The sequence below is a fragment of the Condylura cristata genome, unplaced genomic scaffold (genome assembly GCF_000260355.1).
Source record: "Condylura cristata isolate star-nosed mole 26May11 unplaced genomic scaffold, ConCri1.0 scaffold00022, whole genome shotgun sequence".
NCBI classification, from domain to species: domain Eukaryota; kingdom Metazoa; phylum Chordata; class Mammalia; order Eulipotyphla; family Talpidae; genus Condylura; species Condylura cristata.
In genome coordinates this window covers 17,869,176-17,893,499 of record NW_004567123.1, presented here as the reverse complement: position 1 = coordinate 17,893,499, position 24,324 = coordinate 17,869,176, and the positions used below count along the sequence as shown (strand labels likewise).

Here is a 24,324-nt window from a genome sequence, read left to right as displayed (position 1 = left end):
AATTCAAAGGCTTTAAGAGTAATGTCTCCCCATGGAAACAGCCCAAATGCCCAAAAATGAATGACTGGATTAAAAAGATGTGGTATATATACACAATGGAATATTACTCAGCAACCAAGAAAAAGAAACACGTCTTTTGCAGCAACATGGATAGAACTGGAAAAGATCATGCTTAGTGAGATAAGCCAGAAAGAAAAGGAAAAATATCACATGGTTTCTCTCAAACAGGAATATAATGGAACAGATGAGAAAATAGTGATAACGATGAACAGCTATATACCAGAGACAGTTTGTGGGGGTAGAGTGGGGAATGGGATCAAAAACAGTAGGGGGAGGGAAATGCACTGGACTATGGTGATGGCACATGGGTGATTTGGTGATAGGAAACCCAAGGGGATTACAACTGAGATAGAAAAATGCACAAAAATGTGTAAAAATAAACTACTATAAAATTAAAAAAAAAAGAGTTCATTCAATCTTAAAAAAAAAAAAGAGTATGATGTCTCCCTCTCACCTCTTTCCCATGCCACCCAGTGTTCCTGCCTCGAAGAACAGTTCCTGTCACTACTCTCTTATGTGTCTGTCCTGCACATAGTCTTTGCATCTATTAAACAAAAGCATGAATGTATGTTTTCCCCCCCTCTGTATCAGTGGTGGCATACTACAGACACTCTATTGTACTTTGCTTTTTCATTTAAGAATATTCCTGTAGATCATTCCCCATCAATATGCAAAGACCTCAGTCATTATTACCACCTCTATAGTATTTCGCTGCATAATATGCTTAAATTAGAGAAGTTTCCTATTGATATATACTTAGCTAGCCTGAATTTGCTACTTTGAAGTGCTTTGGTGAATAACTTGTACATAATATCATTTCACTGTAAATCTTCCTCATCTGCTAAGAAGGGGCTGTCCCAACTCTTGTAGTTTATGCATGTTGCCACTAGAAGGCAAAATCACCAGCAGGTGACCAAGCATTCTCTGGACCTAAGAAAGCTGGAGAATATAATTAATTTCCTGCAGTCATCACAAACATAGTTATTGCCCTTAATCAACTCACTTTGAATAGTTTATCATTTGGAGACATATGACATTGTTTGTGCTACAGATAGACATGTGATTAAAGACTCACCACAGGCCTTTCAAGAGGAAACTGTTCACATGTGTTTCTCTAGTACCTGCAGTTTCTGGTTGACAAATATTTGTTGAATGAATATTGAATAAAGTTCCAAGCACAAGTCCTGGCATTTAATAAGGGATTATTAAATGTTTGGTCCATTCTCCCCCTTCCTATATAACAGTAATCTGTCTTGAACTGACAGAACATTTATAACATGTCTTAGGTTTCCTAAAAGAAGAGTTAGATTTTGTAAGGAAATCAAATAAAAATAAAAATATCATATTTTTCTCACTACAGATTAAGAAAGATTAAAAGTATTGTGAAAACCAGTTGTCAATGTAATACAAGAATATATTTCTAAGGGGAGTTTGACAATGTATATCAAAATTTAAAACATCCTATCTTTAGGAATTAGTCTTAAACAGATAGTCAAACATGGGGATTATATTAGGATGCTCTAGATTATGCTGTGATTATAAACAACCTGTTTATATGCACCTTATAAGCATCATGCAAACCAAAGAAGACATTTCTAGCACTCAAGGCTCCCTTGTACCTTTTGTCAGACAGAATTCCACCTTGAAAGTAGCCTTTCTTCTGATTCTGTTACCAAAAAATTTTCCTGTTCTTGAACTTTATGTAAATAGAGTCATACAGTAATGCATTTGTGCTTTTGTATCTGACTTGCTCAACCAAAATTTGTTATTTTTAATTTTATGTAAATCATGACACACATAGAATAATGGCTAATCACTAAAGGACAATAATGTAGAATCAAGATGTCCTTGTTCATTGAGTTTTTAAAATGTTTGAGTCTGCTTTACATAAAACATTTAAGGAAAATTATATATATACATCTTCTATGTTTATAGAGAAAAGTTTGACATAACATCACCTAAAACTTCCTTCTTATGTTATTTATTATTTCATTTCCATATAAAACCTACTTGTTATTTCCTGCCATTAGGATTAACATAATTTAAAAAAATAATATAATAGTTTATTTTTACATCATTTTGTACCTTTTCCATGTCAGTTGTAATCCCCATGGGCTTCCCATCACCAAATCACCGTGTGCCATCACCATAGTCTAGTGCACTTCCCTCCCCCACCCATTTCCCATTCCACCCCTATAAAATGTCTCTGGTATATAGTTGCTCATTATTATTTTTTTTTCCTCCTGGTCCTTTAACTCCTGCTATGAGGGTTTCAATAATTTTTTAAACTTACTTGTGAAATTTTTTTGTTTCATTTTATGGAAATTTATAGAAAACTTTCAAAAACAGTACAAAGAACTCATGAATATCTTTAACCAGATTCATCAGTTGTTAATATTGTTACATTTTTTCTTTATATATACATTTCTTCTTTATATATATGTGTGTGTGTTTATATATTCTGCTTGAATCATTTCTGAGTTGTTTCATTTATCTTACTCATTTACACCTATACACATGATTATTTTCTAAGATCAGACATTAACCTCAGAATAATAATCAAAATCTGAAAATTTAGCATTGAAATATTATATGCTCTACAGTCGATAATTAGTTTCACTAATTGTGCCAAGAACACCATCAAAGGTGATTGTTTTCCCATTATATTTAGTTCTTATGCCTCTTCAGCTATTTGAATTTATGATGAATAGACTATATTTTCACTTAAAAAAAGGAAAAAAAGAACCTGTAATGTAGTCATACTTGCATTAAACAAGTAAAAAACATTGGTAATGAAGAATTCCAAGAGTGTGTCTTCAAAGCCTGGCCTTCTTGGGACCTTAAGCCTTCTTTTTGTGTCCCTTGATGTCTCTAGGGCACCTGTGAAGTCCTGAGGCTGATAGACCTGTCAGCTTCCTCTTGCTACTGCAAATGGATCTGGCAGCATCTGCAGCTGGTAGATGACAACCCTCTGAAGAGCCACCATACTGGTAAGCCATCCACATCTGGTACAATAGAGGAGCCTGGTCTCATTCTATTACCCATCCCCAGCCCATAGAATCTTAGAAATCTAGAGGTAGAAAGTCCTGCAGGATGTCTGGTTTGACCCCTTCTTCTACAAGTCCTTCTTTTAACTGTCCTACCCTGCCAGGGTAGGCACTTGCCTGCCTTTGCTGCTTCAGTCATTGGTGGTCATCTACTTCTTGCCTCAGACTTTCACACAGGCTTGCTCCCAAACTTGTGTCTTTTTTTGTTTGTTTTGTCCATTTCTCTTCCTTATTTAGATCATAGACTAAACATCTCTTCTTCCTTCAGAGAGGATGAACTTTCTCAGGCTGGATCTTCCATTTCCCATAATATCCCATTGAAGGTCCCTTCTGTGGGAACTCTTTTGTGATCTTTAACCCCATTGAAATCATAACCAAGGTCTTGGAGTTATGTTCTGATAAAGCTATTGTGGTTGAAAATGCATTGAATATACCTAGCTTACTTATCCTAACCTATCTTAAGTGTATTCAGAACACTGATAATAGCCTGTGGTTGGACAAAATCATCTAACACAAGCCTCTCTTATAAAAAAGTGGTTAATAGCTCGTGTAATTTATTGAAACTGTAGTAAAAGTTAAAAACGATCTGAAGTGTCAGTTTACCCTCGTGATGGCATAGCTGACTGGGAGTTGCATTTGTTGTTTTGTCATTGTGATAAGAGAGTACCCATACATTCACAGCACTTGCCCAGAATTTAAAGCTCAGATTCTATGAATATGTGTCACTACCATAGTAAAGTCAAAAAACCATAAGTTGAAGTCAGGGAACGCCTATAATTGAATGTGAAATGGTGGTTGAGTATCTGCCTCCCTTCCTAGAATGTAAACTCTTTATAAGAGTTTTGTATTCTTGGGACTAGTGCCACACTTGGGATCTAGCAAAGATTCAGAAGCTTATCAGAGAGCAAATGGATAAACAGCTCTGAGCAGCTGTGAGCGTTAGGGACACTCCCAGACTGTGAAATGTGTGAATCTCCTCTCCAGGGCCTTATTCAAAGTCATAAAGCAAGTAATAAGTATGAATAATAGTTACTGTTGATGGGATTCTGGTTATGCTGTGTTGATTGTGGCTGTTTATATTCATAATCCTCAGAACAGCTCTTCAAGCAGGTATGATTGAATCTCCAATTTTCAGATGAGGAGACTGAGGTTCAGAGAGTGAGTCACTTGACTAAGGGACAGGGATAATAAATAGCAGTGGAGGACTTCAGAGTTGGGGTTCTAACCCAAGTACAACTCTCTTCATAAATGTCTCCAAACCTTCTTCACTCTTCATTTCCTGTGGTTGGACACAGGCATCAGCTATCTGGTCTCTGAACTGGCCAGCATGACAACCAGGCTTTCTCATTCCAGGACAGTCATTTATTATTATTATTATAGTTTATTTTTACATCATTTTGTGCCTTTTCCCATCTCAGTTGTAATCCCCATGGACTTCCCATCACCAGTTCACCCGTGTGCCATCACTATAGTCCTGTGCACTCCCTTCTCCCTCATTTTTGATCCCAATCCCCACTCCATCCCTGTAAAATGTCTCTGGTATATAGTTGTTCATTATTATTATTATTTTTCCTCCTGGAGGACAGTCATTTTTTCTAATCACAATTATTGTGGCATTTTTCCTTTCTCTTTCTCTTCTACCTCCCAGAGACTTTTTGGTCTGGTCTACTTGGGTCAAGAACCCAAACTCTTCACTCATAGCAGGAACGTAAGGGATCAGAGAAAAAACAAACAAACAAACAAAAAAAAAACCGCAATTGTAATAAAGTAAAAATGAAAAATAATGAACAACTATAAACCAGAATTTATAAACTATAAATTCTATGGGGGTGGGGAGGGGGGGGGAATAGGATCAAAACTTGGGCGGGAAGAGCACATAGGACTATGGTGATGGCACATGGGTGAATTGGTGGTGGGACGTCCATGAGGAATACAACCGAGATGAAAAATATACAAAATGAAGAATGATGTAAATAAAATAAATAAATACATATTTTAAAAAAAGAACCTAAACCATTGACAGACATTCACAATGACCCAGGCATCTCATGTTTTACCTAGTACTGAATACTGACCCCTTTGAGATTATTAGCTGTGCATTAATCTAGGCTTTTTCTCCACAAGGATTGTTTTACTAATGGAACAGCCCTCCCGAAATTGGAGTTGAGCATCCCACACAGGAAGGCAGAAGAGAGGAATGGAAAAAGGAGAGCTTAGAGCTAAACAGAGCTGGATTTGAATCCCACTTATTTTGGGGTGACTTTGGTCACTATATAAGGTGTCCAAATCTGGTTTCTTTGTTTCTGTCCTGGTGATGTTGAGCATCGTCTGAGGAGCCAAATTCCCCTTGGTGCTTCTTTTACTACTTCGTGATTTAATGTCCCTGTGATCAGTGCCTTCAGACTACAAAAACCGAATCATGATGTCCACTTCACATTTAAATTTCCACAAGATTGTTCTGGGATACAGTGAAGTTACTTGGAAGTATTTTGACCTCTTGAAACCTAGCATTTAAAGTTTTGTTAGGGAGGATCAAAACAGTGTTTAAACTAGAGTTAAAATTTTTTCCCCAGGCCTTCCCTGGTGGCACAACAAGTTGGGATGCAGTACTGCAGGCTGGCTGCAGCTGCTTCAGTGCGAGTTTGATCCCAGGCCATGGAGGTGACCCACATGGCGTAGCAGACCTCTCTTGACCCGCCTGCTGCACCCCTCAGCAGTGTACTTCTTTGATTTGCCTGTTCGGCTTCCTGCTCTTTCTCTTCTGATGCCTCTTACCACCCCTGCACCTATGGCTTGTACCCCAGTTCTGTATGCATAAATAAATAAATCTAAAAAAAATTATTAAAAAAAAATCCCCATTCATGAGGCAAGACCTTTTTGAGTTTTCTGTAGTCAGTGATGCCTGTAATTTGTGCAGGTTTTTTTTTTTTTTAAGATTTATTTATTTGTACAGAACTGGGGTACAGGCCAGAGATGCAGAGGGTGAGAGGATTCACCAGACACAGAGTGGGGCACAAAACAGGCAGATCGATGCAGTACACTGCTGAGGGGAGCAGCGGGCGGGTCAGGAAAGGTCTGCCTTGCCATGTGGATCTCCTCTAGGGCAGGTGGGGATCGAACTCATGCAGAAGTGGCTTAAGCTTCTTTGTGCTGTGCTTTAACCCATTGCGCCACCAGGGAGGGCCGTGCAGGTTTTTATTCTATTGGAACAGAAACTGTTGCTGGCCCTGCATGAGCTCTGATCAATTTAGATGGTTCTTTCCTCAGCCATAGGTAGTATGTTAATGTCTGTTAATATGTAATAAGTTACCTTAAAGCTTGGTAACTTAAAACAATGAACACTTTTTTTTAAAGATTTATTTATTTATGCATACAAGAACTGGGATATAGGCCAGAGATGCTGGGAGGTGAGAGGATTCACTAGAGACAGAGTGGAGCAGAACAGGCAGATCTACTGAAGTACACTGCTGAGGGAGCAGCGGGCAGATCAAGAGAGGTCTGCCACACCATGTGGGTCACCTCCCTGGCCTGAGGATTGAACATGTGCTGCAGTGGCAGCGGATCACTTCATAATGCTGTGCTTTAACCTGTTTGCCACCAGTAAGAGCCCACAATAAACACTTTTATCTCTCAGTTTATATGGGTCAGAAATTTGCCGATGACTTAACTGGGTGCCTCTAGCTCAAGTTCTCCTGAGGTCATAGCTATCTGCCAGCTTGTAGTCTCATCTGAAAGCTTAGCCAGAAGGAACAACTTCCAAGCTCGCTGGCATTGCCATTTGCAAGCTTCAGTCCTGTCATCATCGTTGTCTCTATAGGTCCCATTCACTCATGGCAGCTTTCCTTCATGAGAGGGAGAGAGAACACAGAGTGTGCCCAAAATGGAAGTCACTCTCTTTCTAACCTAATCTCAGAAGTGATACCTCATCATTTCTGCTACATTCTATTTGCTGGAGTCCAGTTCAACTTAATGAGAAGATTTTACATAAGGGGAGGATTTTACACCAGGACCTAGAGCACACTGGGACCATCTTAAAGGCTGCCCATTACTGATATTCATAACACAAATGCTGCTCATATTCAGTTGCGACTGCAAAGACTCTTGGAAGACCTTCAGAGTTCTCTTTTTTGCAGCTCTCTCCTCCCTAGTGTTGTGCTTTGTAAATTCTAGCTGCTTTTCCTCCTCAGACTCTCAATTCCTTCCTATTAATTTAGAGAAATTGCTGTATTTCTACCTGGATTTCCCCTCCCAGCACCATGGCCCAGAAAATGTCCAGGCAGTGAACTGGGGCAATGGAAGTGCTCAATTCATTTGTTTTCTATCTTGCAGGAATGATTGTTCTTTGTGGTCTGATGCCCAATGGCTTGAAAACCACTTTCTTCATATATTCCAGTGTTTCAGTAGTTTCAGGTAGGATAGTAAATCTAGTTTCTGTTACTCCATTTGACTCGAAGCAGAAGTTCAGATATATGCTTCCTTTTTACTTCTGGACTTTTAAAATTTATTTTAATTAAAATTTTTTCTTGTCTTTGGATCTATATTTCATAAAAGCTGAGTTTTATTTGTTGTGGATCCAAGTAGTAACAGCCCTTTCCTGTGTGACTTAAACTCTCTTCTGTTCATTTTATCTCTTAAATGAGGCCAGTGATACTTGTTGCTATGTAATGGGATAAAGTCTAAAGATTAGGACCTGGCAATACATGGAAGTCATAGTGGTTTTGTTTTCTTTTCTCTTTTTTCCATTCTTTTAAAATTACTAGACTAGCCAGGTAGGTGACTGTGATATGCCGCCTAACACCACCATACCCTAACCTTACATGTGCAAAGACCCAGTAATGCGTTTTCCTGTGCTTTCTCTAACAGAACCTTCTTCTAAAGAAAGATTCAAGAACTTCAAGATCAAATCCTATCCTCAGCAGGACTTTAGCTCTCTGAAACTTCTGCATCTCCAGAAATCCTGGGAGAAAGAAGGGACATGTTACAATATGGATGATAAAGCCACAGGAAATAATCTCCCAAGAGCCTTGGGCTCAAAGATCAAGTAAGCTAAGCTCATGACAGATAGAAGGGTCCAGATTCCGATTGAAAAGGAGAGCATAATTTGTAGAGCAGTATGTCACAGAGTCAGGGAAGGGGCAGAGAGGACAGATGTAGGCAACTCCAAAGGCTGGGGTGTTTGTAAAAGGCAGGCCTGAAGAGGGTTCTGCTTTCTTTGTAGCCCAAAGGGCCATGCAGGTGGACAGCTGCTTCCATTTGAGGAAGAGAGATCTTCTAACTCTGATGCTCTGTTTGTGTGTCACTGAGCCTTTTTGACTCTGAATTCCTTCAGAAAATTCTACCCATTTAAGTGTAGTAGTAGGTAACACCCTGGATTTTGAGTCCTTTCAATGCAGTTTTAAATCTTGGCTTCACTGCTTATTTTAGCTCTGCTTCTATAGACAAGGGATTTAGCCTTTCTAAGCTTTAGTTTCCTTGTCTATGAATAGTAGTGCCTAAATCTTGGGGTGACTGTGAGCCTGCAATTAAGTGAAATGTTAACTTTGTAGTTAACATTTATGGAATGCTACCTCTGTGTTTGATGCTGGATTATCTAATTTAATCTTTACAATAGCTTCATGAACTAAGTACAGCTATTATCACTCCTGTTTTTCAGGGGAGAAAACCAAGTTACAGAGAGAGATTATAGTGTTCAGGGTCACGCAGTAAAGAAGTGGCAGAACCAGGGTTCAAATTCAAGCAGCTTGCTAGCACTCAGTTTTATCTGATACCACAGTCATGACAGGAAGGAGGTGGGGGCATCACTAGGGCTGCACTTATGCCTTTACCAGAGAGGCTGAGGGGCAGGAAAGAACACTGAATTGGCACCAGCTGGCAACATGACACACCACTTCTCTCCATTAAATATAAAGTTAAAATATCACAGTGATACAAATTATAACCTCAGAGCCACAATCTCCATGTTGCCCATCTGCTACTTCACTGGAATCCTTTGCCCATTAACATTTCCAGGTCTCCATAATGAGCATCTCTTGACTTCTGAGCTGTTTTTGCCCCTGATGAATATTCCCAATTTAAGTTCTTTTGAAAATGAAACAACCCTATTTTTCTGCTGTAAATCAGTAAAGGATGAGGGACAGGTTGAACCCAGAAGTGAAAACAAAAGCCATGCAGGGGGTGTGCACCAGATCACATCTTACAGGATGATAATGGAAACCTCTCTCACTTATGTGTTAGGTGAGTCCAGTTCTATTCTCAGCTGATACATCATCTTTTCCCTGCCTCTCATCCTAATAGCTTAGTTTATCCTTTGTCCTAGACCAAAAAAAGCACAACAGGGTTGCTTGTGTAAAATCAACTCTGCCACAAAGTACGTAGTCCACAGGGGAAACTTGCCTCTTTAAACAAACAAATAAATCTGTCTCTTTTCTGTCTTCCTATCAAGAAAAAAGTCCCTGCTTCTGTTCTGTCCAGAAGGACAGAGCTCACTCTGTCAAAACTGTCTGTTCCATTTGGACAGCTCTACTGTTAGAAATTCCTTCTCACACAGAAATCCTGGCTTACCTGAGGTAGACCAATGGCTAATGCTTCTACTTAAGGTTTTTAAAGGGGCATTCTCCCTCCCTTTCCTAGGTCTCCTCCGAATAAACTTCTCCAGTTCCTGACAAAGTATTTCCCAGGACTTAATATTAAGTTTTCTCACTTTCTGAGACAGGTGTGAATGCTCCAGGGAAAGGCAATCTCAATATGCAGTAGAGTTGGGACTGATAATTTAGGACCTCATGATTGTTACAGATGAATTCTCTTTAATAAATTGTCAAATTTCAGATCCAGGCATCTTCAACCAATCAAATGTCCCATGGTTAATACCAAGTATGGCCAGATCCCAAAGGCTGCTGTAGTGGGGGCCTACATGAAGATCCACACTGTAGAGCAGGGAGAAAGCATGGTAAGTGTGCACTGAGCCCTGTTCACAATATAATGTGTAATGTGATGGACTAGGTGTGTTAAGTAATGAGAATAAAGACTTTAAATCATCCTTTTTCAATAAAAGGAATAAAGACTTCTTGGGAAATGATTTATTTTAGGGTGAGGCAGGAAATACATGAAATGAGCCTTGGAAATTTTGTAGTGCTATGAAGTAAGGATGTGTTGGGGTGGGGGGAATCCAATGTTGATGGGGACAGGCATACCAAAGGGACACAGAGGCCAACTGAAAGAGCTCTCAATGGCCAAAGCAGGAATAATTTGAGTAACAAAATGAGATTGTATTAGATTATAGCCCAAAGTAGAAAACAAACACCCATGAGTACATACTGACATAATAATTAATGAATAAACTAATAAGTAGAGGAAAAGAGAAAAATGTCTCACACAGAAGAATTCCAAATAATTTATGTAAATACTCTGTCGTAAGGGAGAGGGTGTGTAACCCCTGCACCTTAGGTGTGGGCTGCACATGATTTCCTTTCAGAGAGTATAGTATGGGGAGGGTGAAGGATAACTTTATAGTAGAGAAACCTAAGAAACAACATCACAGCCAGGTGATCAAGGCCAACATCAACAGTAATAAATCATGTTGATGGAATGCACTCTTGATATAATTTGGTGAAAATGTCTCTTTACCTCTGTGGTCATCTTCCCAATTACTCATCCTGGTTGTGAGACAAAACTCAAATTCTAATAGAAGGGCATCCTACATAATGCCTGACCAGTTACTCTTCAAAACTGTCAAGTTCACCATGAACAAAGTCTGAAAAACTGACACAGTTAAAAGAAGCCTAAAGAGACATGACAGTTACAAGTACTGTGTCCTGGGCTTCCCTGGTGGTACAGGAGTTAAGTCTAAGCACTGTCAAGCTATCTCCAGTCACCACAGCATGAATTCAATCCCTGCCCAGGGAGCTAACCCACAGGGCACAGCAGATCTCTTCTGTCTGGTCCACTGCTCCCCTCAGCAGTGTATTTCAGTACATCTGCTTGTTCTGCTGCCCACTCTGTCTCTGGTGAACCCTCGAATCCTCTCATTCCACTCCACCTCCCACCCTCTGCATTTCTGGCCTATATCCCAGTTCTTGTATGCATAGATAAAGTAAACCTTTAACAAAAAAAAAATTACTATATCCTGGATAGGACTGTGGAATAGAAAAAGGCCATTGGGTAAAAATAGAGAATCTAAATAATATGTTGAATTGACAACAGCATAATAATGTAGTTAATAACAGTGTGTCAATATTGGTTCATTAATTGTAGCAAAAGTATCATGAATTTAAGATGTTAGTAATAGGAAGCTAGTTACTTGGGATATATGGGAACTCTTATTTTCTCAGTTTTTCTGTAAGTATAAACTCTTCTAAAATGTATATTAAAATCATGCAATGGTAGAAGAAGATGTATGGATGAAACAAGTATGTCTATGAGTTGATTTTTGTGTTGAGCTTTGTGGGAGAGACTGGAGGTAGGTGGGTACGAAGACTGTCTGTGGACAGTGTCAGTGGACCTCTGTCTACTTGGGGAGCTCTGTTTTCTGACCCCCTGTGTTGTCACTGTAATCGGGAGGCTGCTCCCTGGCCATGCTCACTCGGGTGTTCAGAATTTCAAGGGGCTTTGTAACCTACTTACCCCTTGGTGTGATAGGCTTTTAATGTTCCTGCTTTACTGGATTGTGTGTCTTTGGAGAGGGAAGTTTAGCCCTGCATAATGTAGGAGTCCCAGATCTTAGGTCCAGCCCTCAGTCAGCATTAGTGGAACAATTTTTAAACTCTTAGGAAGCTCTTCCTTTTGTTAAGTAAAACTCTGACTTTTCCAGAGTTGTTTTTCCTTTTATTTTTTCCCTTTATATTTCTCCTGCAGCTTTTATTTATTTTTAAAGATTAGGTGGGAGGCTGGACAAGAAAGGTCTTCTGTGCCAAGTGGGTCACCTCCCTGGCCAGGGAACAAACCTGTGCTGCAGTGACTGTGGATAGCTCCATAGCTCCACCAGGGAAGGTCTTCTCCTGCAGCTTTTAACTAGCTCTTCCTTCACCCAGCCCCACCTCTAAGAAGCCAAAATCAGCTTTCTTGCCATGTGAAGATGCCTAAGATATTTTAGGTATGCTGTTTTGTTTTGGTTTCCATTCAACATTTATAGAGTCAGTGACAGTGCCAATGTCCTGTTAATTATTTTCTTATTTGGGCAGAACATCCTTCATTCCTCTAGCTAGTCTTCATGTGATGTCATTTCCAGCTTTTTCACTGTCCACTATGCTGCAATTTGTCAGTATTTCAGAATGTGGTGCTTAGGTCAAAACACAGACTGCCTGAGTTCTGTGAATGCAGCTTCACAGGGTAAGGCTGAGAAATTGGGGGCCACTCACACATGGGTAGCATAGAGGCACCTGAGGGCAGAAAGTCCAGTTTGGTGAAAGTGATGGAAGTGGGAGGTTGTTTAAAATAAGAGGGAAAGAGTCTAAAACGGATCAAGAGGTTCTGTATTGTAGAAGGCCTACAGTGCTAGAAAAGGGAACTTGTCCTTTTCTGGAGTGTCTTGGAAAGCTTTGGGGATGTGGTGGGGTTGCTTAGAGCAAGGACCCGACTGCTTATTTTGTCAGGCAGGCACAACACCTAAAACTCCTCTAACAAATATTTGCTAACATGACCCCTTTGAAGAGGATGCCTGTGGATATGCCTTTGGCAAAATTCTGTCCTACCAGCTTTCCAGACCTTGGCTTCATTTGTAGATAATGGATGATAACAGCTCTGACTATTCACTTAGTAGTTTGCTCCCTCATCCTTGGGAGCAGAAAACCTGAAAACAGCAGAGGGTCCTGGAGTAGAGAAAACCACATTTTTTTTCTAGGAACCATCTTCTCAAGGGAACAGGCAGAGGTCTCAGAGCTGGTCTCAGAGGTCTCAAAGCTGGTCAAGGAAAGAAGTGAACTCCTACTTGGGGCCTCATTTTCCCATGTAGAAAATCTACTGGTAGGAGGGATGATCTCTAAGGTTCGACATTCTGGGAATTCTTTTCTCTAGGGCCTTCACCAGATCCTTCTTCCAGAGGTCCAACATGACCTGCGTCCCTTGATCCTTGTGAGCCTGGGATCTGAGGTGATACGGATGAGGAAAAAAAAGTTTTGTGAACTGATTGACGGCGAGGTTACAGAAAAATTGTCCAAGTTACAGATCCAGTACCCCAGGTCAGTGAACGAAAGGGCATAACCCCCTTCAGATCAGATGAACCTTTTTGCTTGTTATTTTAGTAAAGAAAAAGTAAAGATAATCCCTAATTCTAATGTGGGTAGTTATTCCTAATTCTGAAACTGGTGGTTGTTGGTGTATTGTAAATTGGCTTAGTGCTTCTGGTATTAATTTTAGCTTTGTGTTTCACAGACTATAAAACTGCTCCTAGACATTCCTAGAAGCAATGGTTCACAGGCAGATTAATCTTCATATAACTATATTATGGGGAAAGCTACATGCATACAAAGATGTTCATAGCAGCCATATTCACAATAGTGGAAAAAAAAAAAAACCCAATACCTTATCATACATATCATTCTAAGAAGATGGTTTAGAAAGTTGTGGTACATTTCCTTGACAGAATGTATTGCCTGCTTTATTTAAAAAAAAAAAAACACAAAAAACCCTTAAGTTTAATAACTTTATAGAAGGAAGGTAAATAGTTGATAAAATGATACATGAAAAAAGACAGGGTAAAAATTGTATATATATATATGACTGCCTTTGTAAAACATATGCAGAAAATCTAGAAATAAGTAACAGTGAGAATAGCTGTGGTGTCAAATTGATAATAGTCATTCTTTCTGGAAGGTGGAACTAAAAGACTTTCTGATTATAGTTATGTATTCTGTTTGTTTCTCTAATGAGTATACATTGTTTCATATTTAGGGGAAACTATCTTTTTATTAAGGTAACTTTAATTTATTGAACTGTATAGGTTTCAAGTGTATACCTCTCACCTCAGCAACTGTGTATTTCTCACTACACTTTCTACCAAATTTGTCCATATCATCATCTACTACAGGGCTGTTCTCTCCCTGCCCAGGCACCTGCCTTTCCCCTCTTGCAACCACCTTTTTGTTGATGGAATCTAAGGATTTGATTTGCTTTTGTTGTGTTTGTTTAATTAGTTTTGGCATTTATCTTTCTCCTCACTTATTTCACTTAGCATTATTCCCTCAAAGTTTATTCATGCTGTTGAAAATGTCAAGATTTCATCTTTTTTTTTTTTTAAAGATTTATTTATTTGTGCATACAGAACTGGGGTACAGGCCAGAGGCTCAGGGGCGGTGAGAGGCTTCACCAGAGACAGAATGGGGAACAGAACAGGTAGATCGAGGAAGTACACTGCTGAGGGGAACAGCGGGTGGGCCAGGAGAGGTCTACCACACCATGTGGTCACCTCCGGGGCAGGCGGGAATCGAACTCATGCAGAAGCGGCTTTAGATTCTCAGTGCTGTGCTTTAACCCACTGCACCACCAGGGAGGGCCTCATCTTTCTTTTTTAAAAAAAAAATTTTTAATTCTTTTATTTTGTGTAGAACTTAGGTGTAGCCAGAGGTATGTATAGTGGGTAGGAGAAAGGATTCACCAGAATGGGGAGCAGAACATGTGGATCCACTGAAACACACTGCTAACGGGAGCAGTGGGGGTAAGGCAGGCGAGGTCTGTTGTGCCATGTGGGTCAGCTCCCTGGCCAGGGATGGACTCAGGCCATTGCAGTGGTAACACTGAGACTTAACCCTGAGGCTCCCAGGGAGGCCCATATCCTGTCTTTTTAATCCATCTGTCCTCAGACACTTGGATAGTTTCCACAATTGGCTATTGTAAATAGTGCTTCAATTTCCTCCTCAGTCATATCCATCTTGTATTTTGTGCTCTTAGTGAAACCCAAATCAGGCCACGTTAAATTCTTGCTTGGAGGTGAAAACCAAGATCATTTATTTGGCTCCAACAATCACAAATCAGCATTTTGTATATTTTCTTTTAGAATTTTTTTTGGGGGGTACACATGGACTTATACAAGATTTTCTTTTATTTTTTGGCATGTAAAAATTTATAATAGAGATTATACTGATTATATGATTTTGCAGCTTTCCCTTTTTCTTTACTTGTAATGATATTGTGATCAAACATAGCTTTGTTGGCAGGTGTGGGAAATGAATGATTCCAGTAGCGATTCAGTAGAGAAAGAGGTGTGACAGCAAACAGATCTGTAGAATCACTTCACCCAGGTCCACTAAGCATATGACAGAATTCGATGTAGGATCTGCATGATCTTGGATAAGGCAGCTCCTTCTTGGCTTCAGACTCCAATCTGCAAAATAAGAAAATTAGACTAGATCAGTATTTTCCAAAGTATGAAACATAATCTAACAAATTATGAGATTATTTTAGCTGGCACATACATCAACATTTTTAGTTTTAATAACTATGTACTTATTTTAGTGAGAATTAGGAAAACAACATGACTAAGTTTACTAAGCCCACAATTCAACAGATCTTGTTGCTTAGAATGGAACCACAGTAAACATTTAAGTAAAAGAACTAAATAGGTTTAAGAAAAATGTCATTAGTGAGTTAAAGAATAGATGATTTACAGATATGGCCCAAACTGGGGCAATTTTAAGGGAACAAAAAAGTTGGGAAATGATGGTGTTTCATTGTAGTTCAAAGATGCCACAGTCCTCTGACTTCTGTGTATTGGCAATATGAAAAATGGCTATTTCGAGTCACCTATTTGAAAAAGACTTTAAGGGGCTTTAGCTCCTTGCATAATTCCTGGCACATGATGGGCATCTGTTAGTGTTTGTTGAATTGAAATTCAGAAGAGGTTTGCACAGACTGGAGGGTGGCAGATGTTTGGGCACTCGGAATCTGTGCTACCAGTCAGCACTTTGCTGCAATCACCTATAATGCTGACACACAGAATTCTCTTATTCATTAATTGTTGAACTCATGGTTTTCCAGACTGCTAAAGCAGGCAGAAAACATAGCCATTACTAGTTCCAGTTCTTTCCATTTTAATTGAGGACTGTTAGACCCAAGAAAGGGGATATGACATCCTGAAGATTACACAGTCAGTGGCAGAGAGAACTGTCCAATGAATGCCACAGGCTAGATAACTTAAAACCTCTGCCCCTTCAAAATACAGGATATGATAGAAATAATATAATGAATAGCTGAGTTCACAAGAAAGAAGGGAGCTCTCCCTACCCCAAGGACCAAAATGAAGAGGACTCTAAAAAGTAAAGCACAGAGTATTGTTTAGTGCTGGAATTGCCCAGCAGGGGTGGGCATGGGGGTGGTGGTGGAAGTTTTAGAGTATCATGTATTTTTACAGCCTGTAAGGACCTAGGTAACTCAGTTCAAGTAAGGCCAGGGATTGGAACTCATACCGTTCCGTGAAGTTGAGGTCTTTAGAAGAGCTACCCTATTTAGTAAAGAAGTAGAATAGAAGTCACCACGGCCATCAGCATTAGGACATGACATGGAATTTGTCTGCCTTAACTTGGACTCTGGGTCAAAAAGAAGAAAAAAATCCCCTAAGGATTTGCAGCCTTCTACCTGTTCCTAGGTTTTGGTGAGTTCCTTAGCCTCTGCAAGTCCCAATTTTCATGTTTCTGGAATGGGGTGTTTGTGAGGATGGATGGCTTAGCCTATGTAAGGTGCCTGGCATGTGGTGGACGCTAAGTCAGAGTTAGCTGTTGTTATTTTATTTTGTATGTATGAAAGTGGGAGGTAATGGAATTTTTCCATTGGCAACTAACCAGTGGTGTGCTAGTGAATGCTTAATAATCAACTTTCCAGGACCTTCCTGGTAGTACAAGGGGTTAGTCTTAGCACTATGCAGCTATCGGCAGCCACTGCAGCATAAGTTCCATCCCCAGTCAGTGAGATGACCCACATGGTGCAGCAGACCTCTCCTGTCTTGCCCACTGCTCCCCTCAGCAGTGTATTTAAGTCAATCTGCCTGTTCTGCTCCCCACTATCTCTGGTGTATCCCTCCAGCCTCTGGCCTGTACCCCAGTTGTTATATGTATAAATAAATAAAATAAATCTTTAAAAATAACCAGCTCTCCCGGAGGTTAAAGATAACTGATTTATAATATTTGTTGATGGTCAAAGTCAAGTTACTAACTAGATGTATCTGAACATGGAGTTAAGAAGAGATGCACATCATTAACAATCAAGGAATCATGAACTGGTAGGAGCTGACTTTAACACACTGCTAACACCACCAGGACCAGCTGGTAGACCATTCTGTCACACCCCACCCCAACTTTTTAAAATTGAGTTGATCTCTACAGATTAAGGCAGACTTTGTCTTAGTTAATAGAATCTGACCAGAAAAATGTCCAAATTTGTTAGTGCTGTGTTAGGTTTGCCTCCATAGGTGAGTGTGGGCAGGTTGTGGGCATCTTTTTTTTTTTATTTTACAAAAGTGTATTTTTACATCATTTTGTACATTTTTTTCCCATCTCAATTGTAATCCCCGCGAGTTTCCCATCACCAAGTCACCCGTGTGCTATCACCATAATTCTGTGCACTCCCCTCCCCACCCCCCCATTTTTGATGTGTGTACCACAGCTTTTTAATCCAGTCTTCCACTTTTAGGCATTTGGGTTGTTTCCATGTCTTTCCAATTGTAAATAAGCAGAAATGAACATGGGGGTACAGGTATCTTTTTGAATCAGTGTTTTTGTGTCTTTTGAGTAGATACCTAGGAGTGGGACCTTATTCCTTTTTATGGCCAAATATTCTATCACATGTCTCTAGAGCTCTTTATCCATTTGGGTTGTTTCTACTTTTTGTCTATTTTGTGTATGAATATTCATGCACAGCAAGTCTTCACTTAATATTACTGATAGTTTCTTGGAAACTAGCTTTAAGGAAAACCACATATAAAAAAACAAATTTTACCTTAGACTAATTGATAGAAGCAAGATTTAAATTCTTTTTGACATATTTGTGATCTCAAAACACCATCAACCTTCTAAGTAAAGACCCAAAACAGTTCTAATGTTGAACATTCATTCTACAACACACTAAATCCAGGGTCATGGGCATCTGGAGCCTATCCACGCTGCTCAGAGCCTGCACAGACCATTCTTGCACAGACCATTCTGCCATTGCAGGGCTCTCTCTCTCACTAGGAAAATTTAGACATGCCAGTTAACATAACATGCACATCTTTAGGATGTGGGAGGAAATCAGAATACTTGGAGAAAACCCACACAGACATGGGAAGAATGTGCAAACTCACATAGTAGCCCTGGTTGGGAATTGATTTTTTTTTCTCATCAACTTTATAATGAAAAGCTGTTGAATGAAATGATGTTATTTGAGGACCTGCTGTACAAGTTTTTGTGTGGGTGTATATTTTCATTGTAAGAATGAAATTGCTGGGTCACAAGTTAACTCTGTTTAATCCTTTGAGCAACTACCACACTGTTTTTCAAAGCAGCTGAGCCAGTTTACATTCTCATCAACATTGTGCTGGGACCCTTACTCCAGTGTGTCCATATCCTCATCCACACTTGTGCTTATCTATTTTTTTTTAAAGATTTATCTATTAATGCATACAGAACTGGGGTACAGGCCAGAGGTGCAGGGGCAGTGAGAGGATTCACCAGAGAAAGAGTGGGGAGCAGAACAGGTAGATCTACGAAGTACACTGCTGAGGGGAGCAGCGGGCGGGTCAGGCGCCATGTGGATCACCTCCTGGGTGGGGATCAAACTTGCTGAAGTGGCTTTAGCTTCCTAGTGCTGTGCTTTAACTGCTGCACCACCAGGGAGGGCCTTTATCTATCTTTTTAATGATAGCCATTCTAGTGGGCATCCCATTGTGGTTTTGATATGCATTTCCTTGATAGCTAATAATCATACATGTAATTTAAGATTTCAGGAGTCAGATTATAACAAGTAATAAGAAGTGGGTGAAATCAATTTTAATAATATATTCATTGCACTCAGTATATCTAAAATATCATTTCAACATGTAAGCAACATAAAAATTATTAGTGATGGCCCTCCCTGGTGGCGCAGCGGGTTAAAGCACTGCACTGAGAAGCTAGGGCCACTTCCGCATGAGTTCGATTCCCGCCTGCCCCGGAGGTGACCACATGGTGTGGCAGACCTCTCCTGACCCACCCGCTGCTCCCATCAGCAGTGTGCTTCGTCGATCTGCCTGTTCTGCTCCCCACTCTGTCTCTGGTGAAGCCTCTCACCGCCCCTGAGCCTCTAGCCTGTACCCCGGTTCTGTATGTACAAATAAATAAATCTTTAAAAAAAAATTATTAGTGATATAGCCTATGTTCTTTTTTGTATTAAGTCTTTGCAATCTGCTGGGTGTTTTATACTCACAACACACCTCCAATTCAAACTGAGTACACTCAGTTACAGGTTAGCTACACATGGCTCATGGTAGCCACAGTGCAAGTGTGAGGGAAGAAAGTTGTGAGAGGGTAAAGGAGGCAGAGAATAGAGTCTGGGAAGAGGCCCAGAGGAGGAGGGCACACTGTGTTGAAGGACTGAAACTAGTGGTAAGAGGCAAAGCAGGAGCGGTAGGGGGCCAAGGTGGAGCTGGCATGGGAAACTCAGCATCTGTGCTTACCTTCAGTGATGAAGATATGTGCCAGAAATTCCTTGAGGAGAACAGCTGGAATATCTTTCGGAAGGACCTGGTGCGGCTACTGGTAGCACCTCGCCAATCTCCACCATTCATCCCAATCCGACTCAAGAAGAAATCGATCTATAACCCCAAGTCTCTGGTCCTGAACTTGCATTACCTGGAGAAGAAGCCTGAACATTATCCCACTTTTATGGCACCCCAGAAATACCTACCCCCATTAAGGATTGTCCAAGCCATCTCAGCACCCCGGTACAAAATCCAAGACGTCCTGCCCCAGTATAAGAATGCAGGGGTCCTCGTTTAGAACAAATAAATTATGTTGAGTGGGCCACCATGTTTCCTGAATGACCACCAGGGGAATTGTGGGATCTGAAATGGGCACCTGGGAATTGAACTGTGGGTCAGGAGAGATATTTGGGCCCAGCTCCCTTGACACTTGTGAGGTTGAGCAAGTGGTCAGGAGGCTGGATGTGAATGGGTTAATCACTGGAGATGATGTTAAGGTGGGAGGCTCATTTCTGATGAACTGGCTGGGAGCCTCAAAGGGAGCCAGACTAAGTTTGCAAAGTCAAATGTCTTCTAAGGTAATATAAATGAGTATAGGGCAGGACCGGGAAGACAATGGGGGGTGATGGCGACCTGTGTGCATGTTCCCCATCCAAATGGAACAGCTGCTCCTTAGCCCTAGTCAGTTGATACCAGGCCAGGAAATAATGCAGCCATGCTTCTGCCAGTCTTGAGTTTTTTCAAGAGAATTAAGAAACCCAGGATTTTAGATGGTTCTATTGGTTTTTAAATGTGAGCAACTAATTCAAATTGTTTTTGAAATACTGTGTTAAGCAAACAAAACACATACGTGGGCTGTGTTGGGCCTACATACTGCTGTTTGCCAATGCTCATCAAGCACCTCTGTCAGACTCAGAGGGCGTTGCCAGAGATTGAGTGAGGCACGACTGTGAGGGAGGCATAAGGAGCCAGAAAGACAGATGGGCAGCATGATAGGAGCAGGCATCCTGGGTCAGGGAGGAGGCATAAGCAGCCTAAGGGAGGAGGCAGACTTGTAACAAAGGGCCCTTTTGGGACCTTTGGGCTGGGTCTCTTGGTTGGTGGTTCCAGTAATTCTAGAACTGGTTCCTGCCTCTGTTCAGCCTCAGCACCACAGAGTCAATGCCAAGACACCTGTCTCACTTGGGAAACACTTTCATTTAGTTTTGGAAGCACTGAGGAACCTGGTACTGAGGAGCTGCAGCAGGACAAGAGCTGGCCAGGGACCAGCAGGAGAGACCGGAGTCCTCCCCCACTCCATGCACACATTCTCACACTGCATTCCTGGTGAGAAGGATGCAACCCCTGAGCACTAAGCTGGGCATTGGGAACTCTGGAGATCCTGGTTCTCTTTCCATCTCACTGGACCCCCTTGAGCTCCTTGAGTTCTTTATCTGGATCCAGGTTTCCCCAGTGGCAAAATGAGCAAGTGGCACCATTGATGTTTTTCCTGGGCAGAAGGTAAGTTGAGTTTGAAACACTTATTCAGTATTTTAGTTTGATTTGTTGATCCTAAAAGAAAACTGTTTTCAGGTTGCATAGCAGAAGAGGAGGAGGAGTATGGATTTTTTTCTATCAGAAGAAGGCGAGGATGTGAAAGAATAAAATGAGACATTGGACTTAGTCATCTATACTTCCCTGATATCTTCAGAACACAGAGGAATCTGGGACATGCAGTAATCCTTGAAGGACTGACTATGACCTACAAAGATGGTGACACTATTTCGGCACCAGGTAAGTTGGGATGTCTGACTCACTGTACTTAGGGGGGGCCCCTTTTTGTTTAGAGCTATGACTCCAAGGTGGTAGTATAGAATCTTGTTATTTATTAGCACTTGCTCATCACAGTTCAAAAGGAGAATAAGACACTCTAGTCCCTTATTCTGTAGGTCAGAGGTCAGCAAATTCTATAAGGGCCAAGTGATAAAAATTGTGGAGTTTGTGGGCCATATAGTTTTTGTTGTACCTGCTCGACTCTGTATGGTGAAAGCAGCTATCGAAAATATGTAAGCAAATGGGTGGGACTCTGTTGCAATCAAACTTCACTTACAAAAATGGTTAACCAGATTTGGTCTGCAGGCCATAGTTCATTGACCCCTGAGAGCTCTTGAAGTTTCTTGAACATACATAACATGACAAAAAGAAGGGAAAGGAGCTTATTATTGAGCACTTACTTTCTGAGCATCATCTTGCTAAGCATCTGACTATAGAATCTGAGGATCGCTGGGTTCAGATCACAGCTCTGCCACTTAATGGCTGTTGAGGATTTAAAAAGGTAGTACATGTATAGTCAGGTAGAGGATCTTACTTGCCAAGACCCTTGAGTCCCATTTTCTGCAAATTGAGAGAAAAAACTTCCAGAACAGAAGGCAGAACATATTTTCTAGGAAGTAGTTGGTGAAAAATAGACTAGAAGAGCAACCTGGTGTGTGTGGGGAGAGATTCTGTGGGGGCTGGGCTTTGGGACATCTTGATGAAAGCAGGAAAAGAGCAAAGCCTTTTTGTAGCCACTATATAATAGCAGAACTTAAGAAGGAGACATGCATTTCTACTTTGTCATTTTCTTGAGAAACCAAGTGAATAGTTCTTGATTATGATTGTATTCATCACTGCTGTTTTTTAATTCAGTCACCAAATGAAGAGTGGGCAGCATGGAGCCTCGGTTATATTTGGGTTATACATGTAAAGTATACAGGGAGTGCTCAATAGATTAGCACTTTTTTTTTTTTTTTTTAAATCATGATCCATTCAAGGGAACAAGAGACAGAGGCTTTGGAAGGCTGGACCCTCACAATTAGTCCTAAAGGTCACCCCTGAGAGAGTTGGGTGGAAGGGGCCTAGCTGACATACCAATAACCCCCACACTCTTCACTAAATGAAATGGTTGCTATGAACATTAAGGAGCAGCCTTAGAGGAGAGAACACAATCAGGTCTCCAAAGCAATTACTATGCTTGTGTGCTGTTTGAAAGGTGAATGCATGGGATGATGTGGGAGGGAAGGAGGCTGTGGTTGCTTATAATGTGTGAAAGGCTGTAGCTTCCACTCTGCAAGCATCCAAATGATGCTTGCACATTAGCCATCCAACTGTCTCACATTGGCCATCCACTGTCCTCCACTGTATCCACATACAATCTACAATGTAGTATAGGGGTCAGAATCAGGCTGGGGAGGACAAAATTGGATTTACTTAGGAGAGAGGTTTGTGGAAGGAGCACTTATGATATTCCGCAGCACAAATGTCAGCAACAAATGGACCCAGAGGCAAGTGTCAGCCCATGGTGATCCTCCACTTAAGCAATGAGGGGGAAGGGTCTGGGCTCAGGTGTTGAGTGCCTGGTGTGAGCCAAGTGTTGTGTGAGGCACTCTGCAGAGGGCTATCACTTATCCTGAATGCATTCACTGGCAATGAATTGGTGGCATTATCCCGTTTGACAGGTGAAGAGCCTGAGGCCCCAAGAGACAAAGGCCTGTGTAAGCTCACTTAGCTACCAGGTGTTTGTTCCAGGAAATCATGAGCTTTCACAGCTCCCTCCCAGGCAGTCAATGTTGCTGTGTAACAGTCCTTACTCATCTATCCTAAATGAGCCACCTGTTTTCCAAAAAGGAAATTCTGTATACACAACCCTGAAGCTCTGCAGGAATGGGTTTCCATATGCAAATACACACAGTCATCCATAGTCACACCCAGACCAAAAATATAGCCCCCAGCACTAACAGCATCTACTGTTTGGGGAAGATGAAAAAAACTCATTTGAGAAATAAACACAGAAGATATTTCCAGCATTTGTTATAGGAAGTATTTAAGATCCCATCTTGGGGTTGGGAGCAAAAGCATTCTTTAAAACCTCTTTTCTTTTTGTATAACTCATGGTAAAATCTCACCTTCCCATTGAAGGCTAAGGGGTGACATGGGACCACTCTGCAAATCTGGCAGGATAATGTCACTGGAGGCCATTCCACTGCTCTTTGGGTACTTAAGGGACTTAACCATAAGGGTCCTGAGTTGCAGAATCTGTAATCTCTGGTTCAGCGCCCACAATGAGAATGAGGAGTCATTTCTAGGTGACTGAGAAGCAAATCTGTAGTAAGTTTTTTAGTGATTGCTGAAGACTATGGACTTTTGCTCTGGGGACAGAGTTGGGGGCAGTGGGAAGGTGGCAGGTGCTTTGTGACTTTCAGTAGGCTTGTTCCTTTTCTGGAGCTTCACCTACTATCAGTTGTAAAAGTTGAGGTTCAAGTAAATGCTCTTCCAGCTTCCCCCTCTACCCCACACTGTGCAGGACTCCAGACTGTGCCCCTATTTTGCATTCACCTGTTTTCCTACTTTCAAAGCCTTTCCACAGCCTACAGAAAATCATAGTCAGGAAGAAAATGATTAATGAGACCCTTGGTGAAGCGTGAAAATGAACTGTGGATGAGATCATTGCATTGTCTTAATGTTAAATGTCCCTAAATTGGTAATTGAACTGTGGTTATATAAGATAATCTCCTTGTTCATAGATATACACTGAAACTTTTTTTAAAGATTTCTTAAATAAAG

At 40.9% G+C, this 24,324-nt stretch overlaps 1 protein-coding gene across 1 annotated transcript in view; it reads left to right on the top strand.

Moving 5' to 3' along the window:
* Positions 1-20,059, top strand: part of CNBD2 (cyclic nucleotide binding domain containing 2) — a 37,410-nt gene extending 17,351 nt beyond the window's left edge. The window contains exons 8-12 of the mRNA XM_004687228.2: positions 2,936-3,050; positions 7,971-8,148; positions 9,933-10,053; positions 13,116-13,279; positions 19,726-20,059. Of these exons, the coding sequence (XP_004687285.1) occupies positions 2,936-3,050; positions 7,971-8,148; positions 9,933-10,053; positions 13,116-13,279; positions 19,726-20,041 (894 nt within the window). The 3' untranslated portion in view covers positions 20,042-20,059. The remainder of the gene's footprint in view (positions 1-2,935; positions 3,051-7,970; positions 8,149-9,932; positions 10,054-13,115; positions 13,280-19,725) is intronic.
* The last annotated feature ends 4,265 nt before the right edge of the window (positions 20,060-24,324 follow it).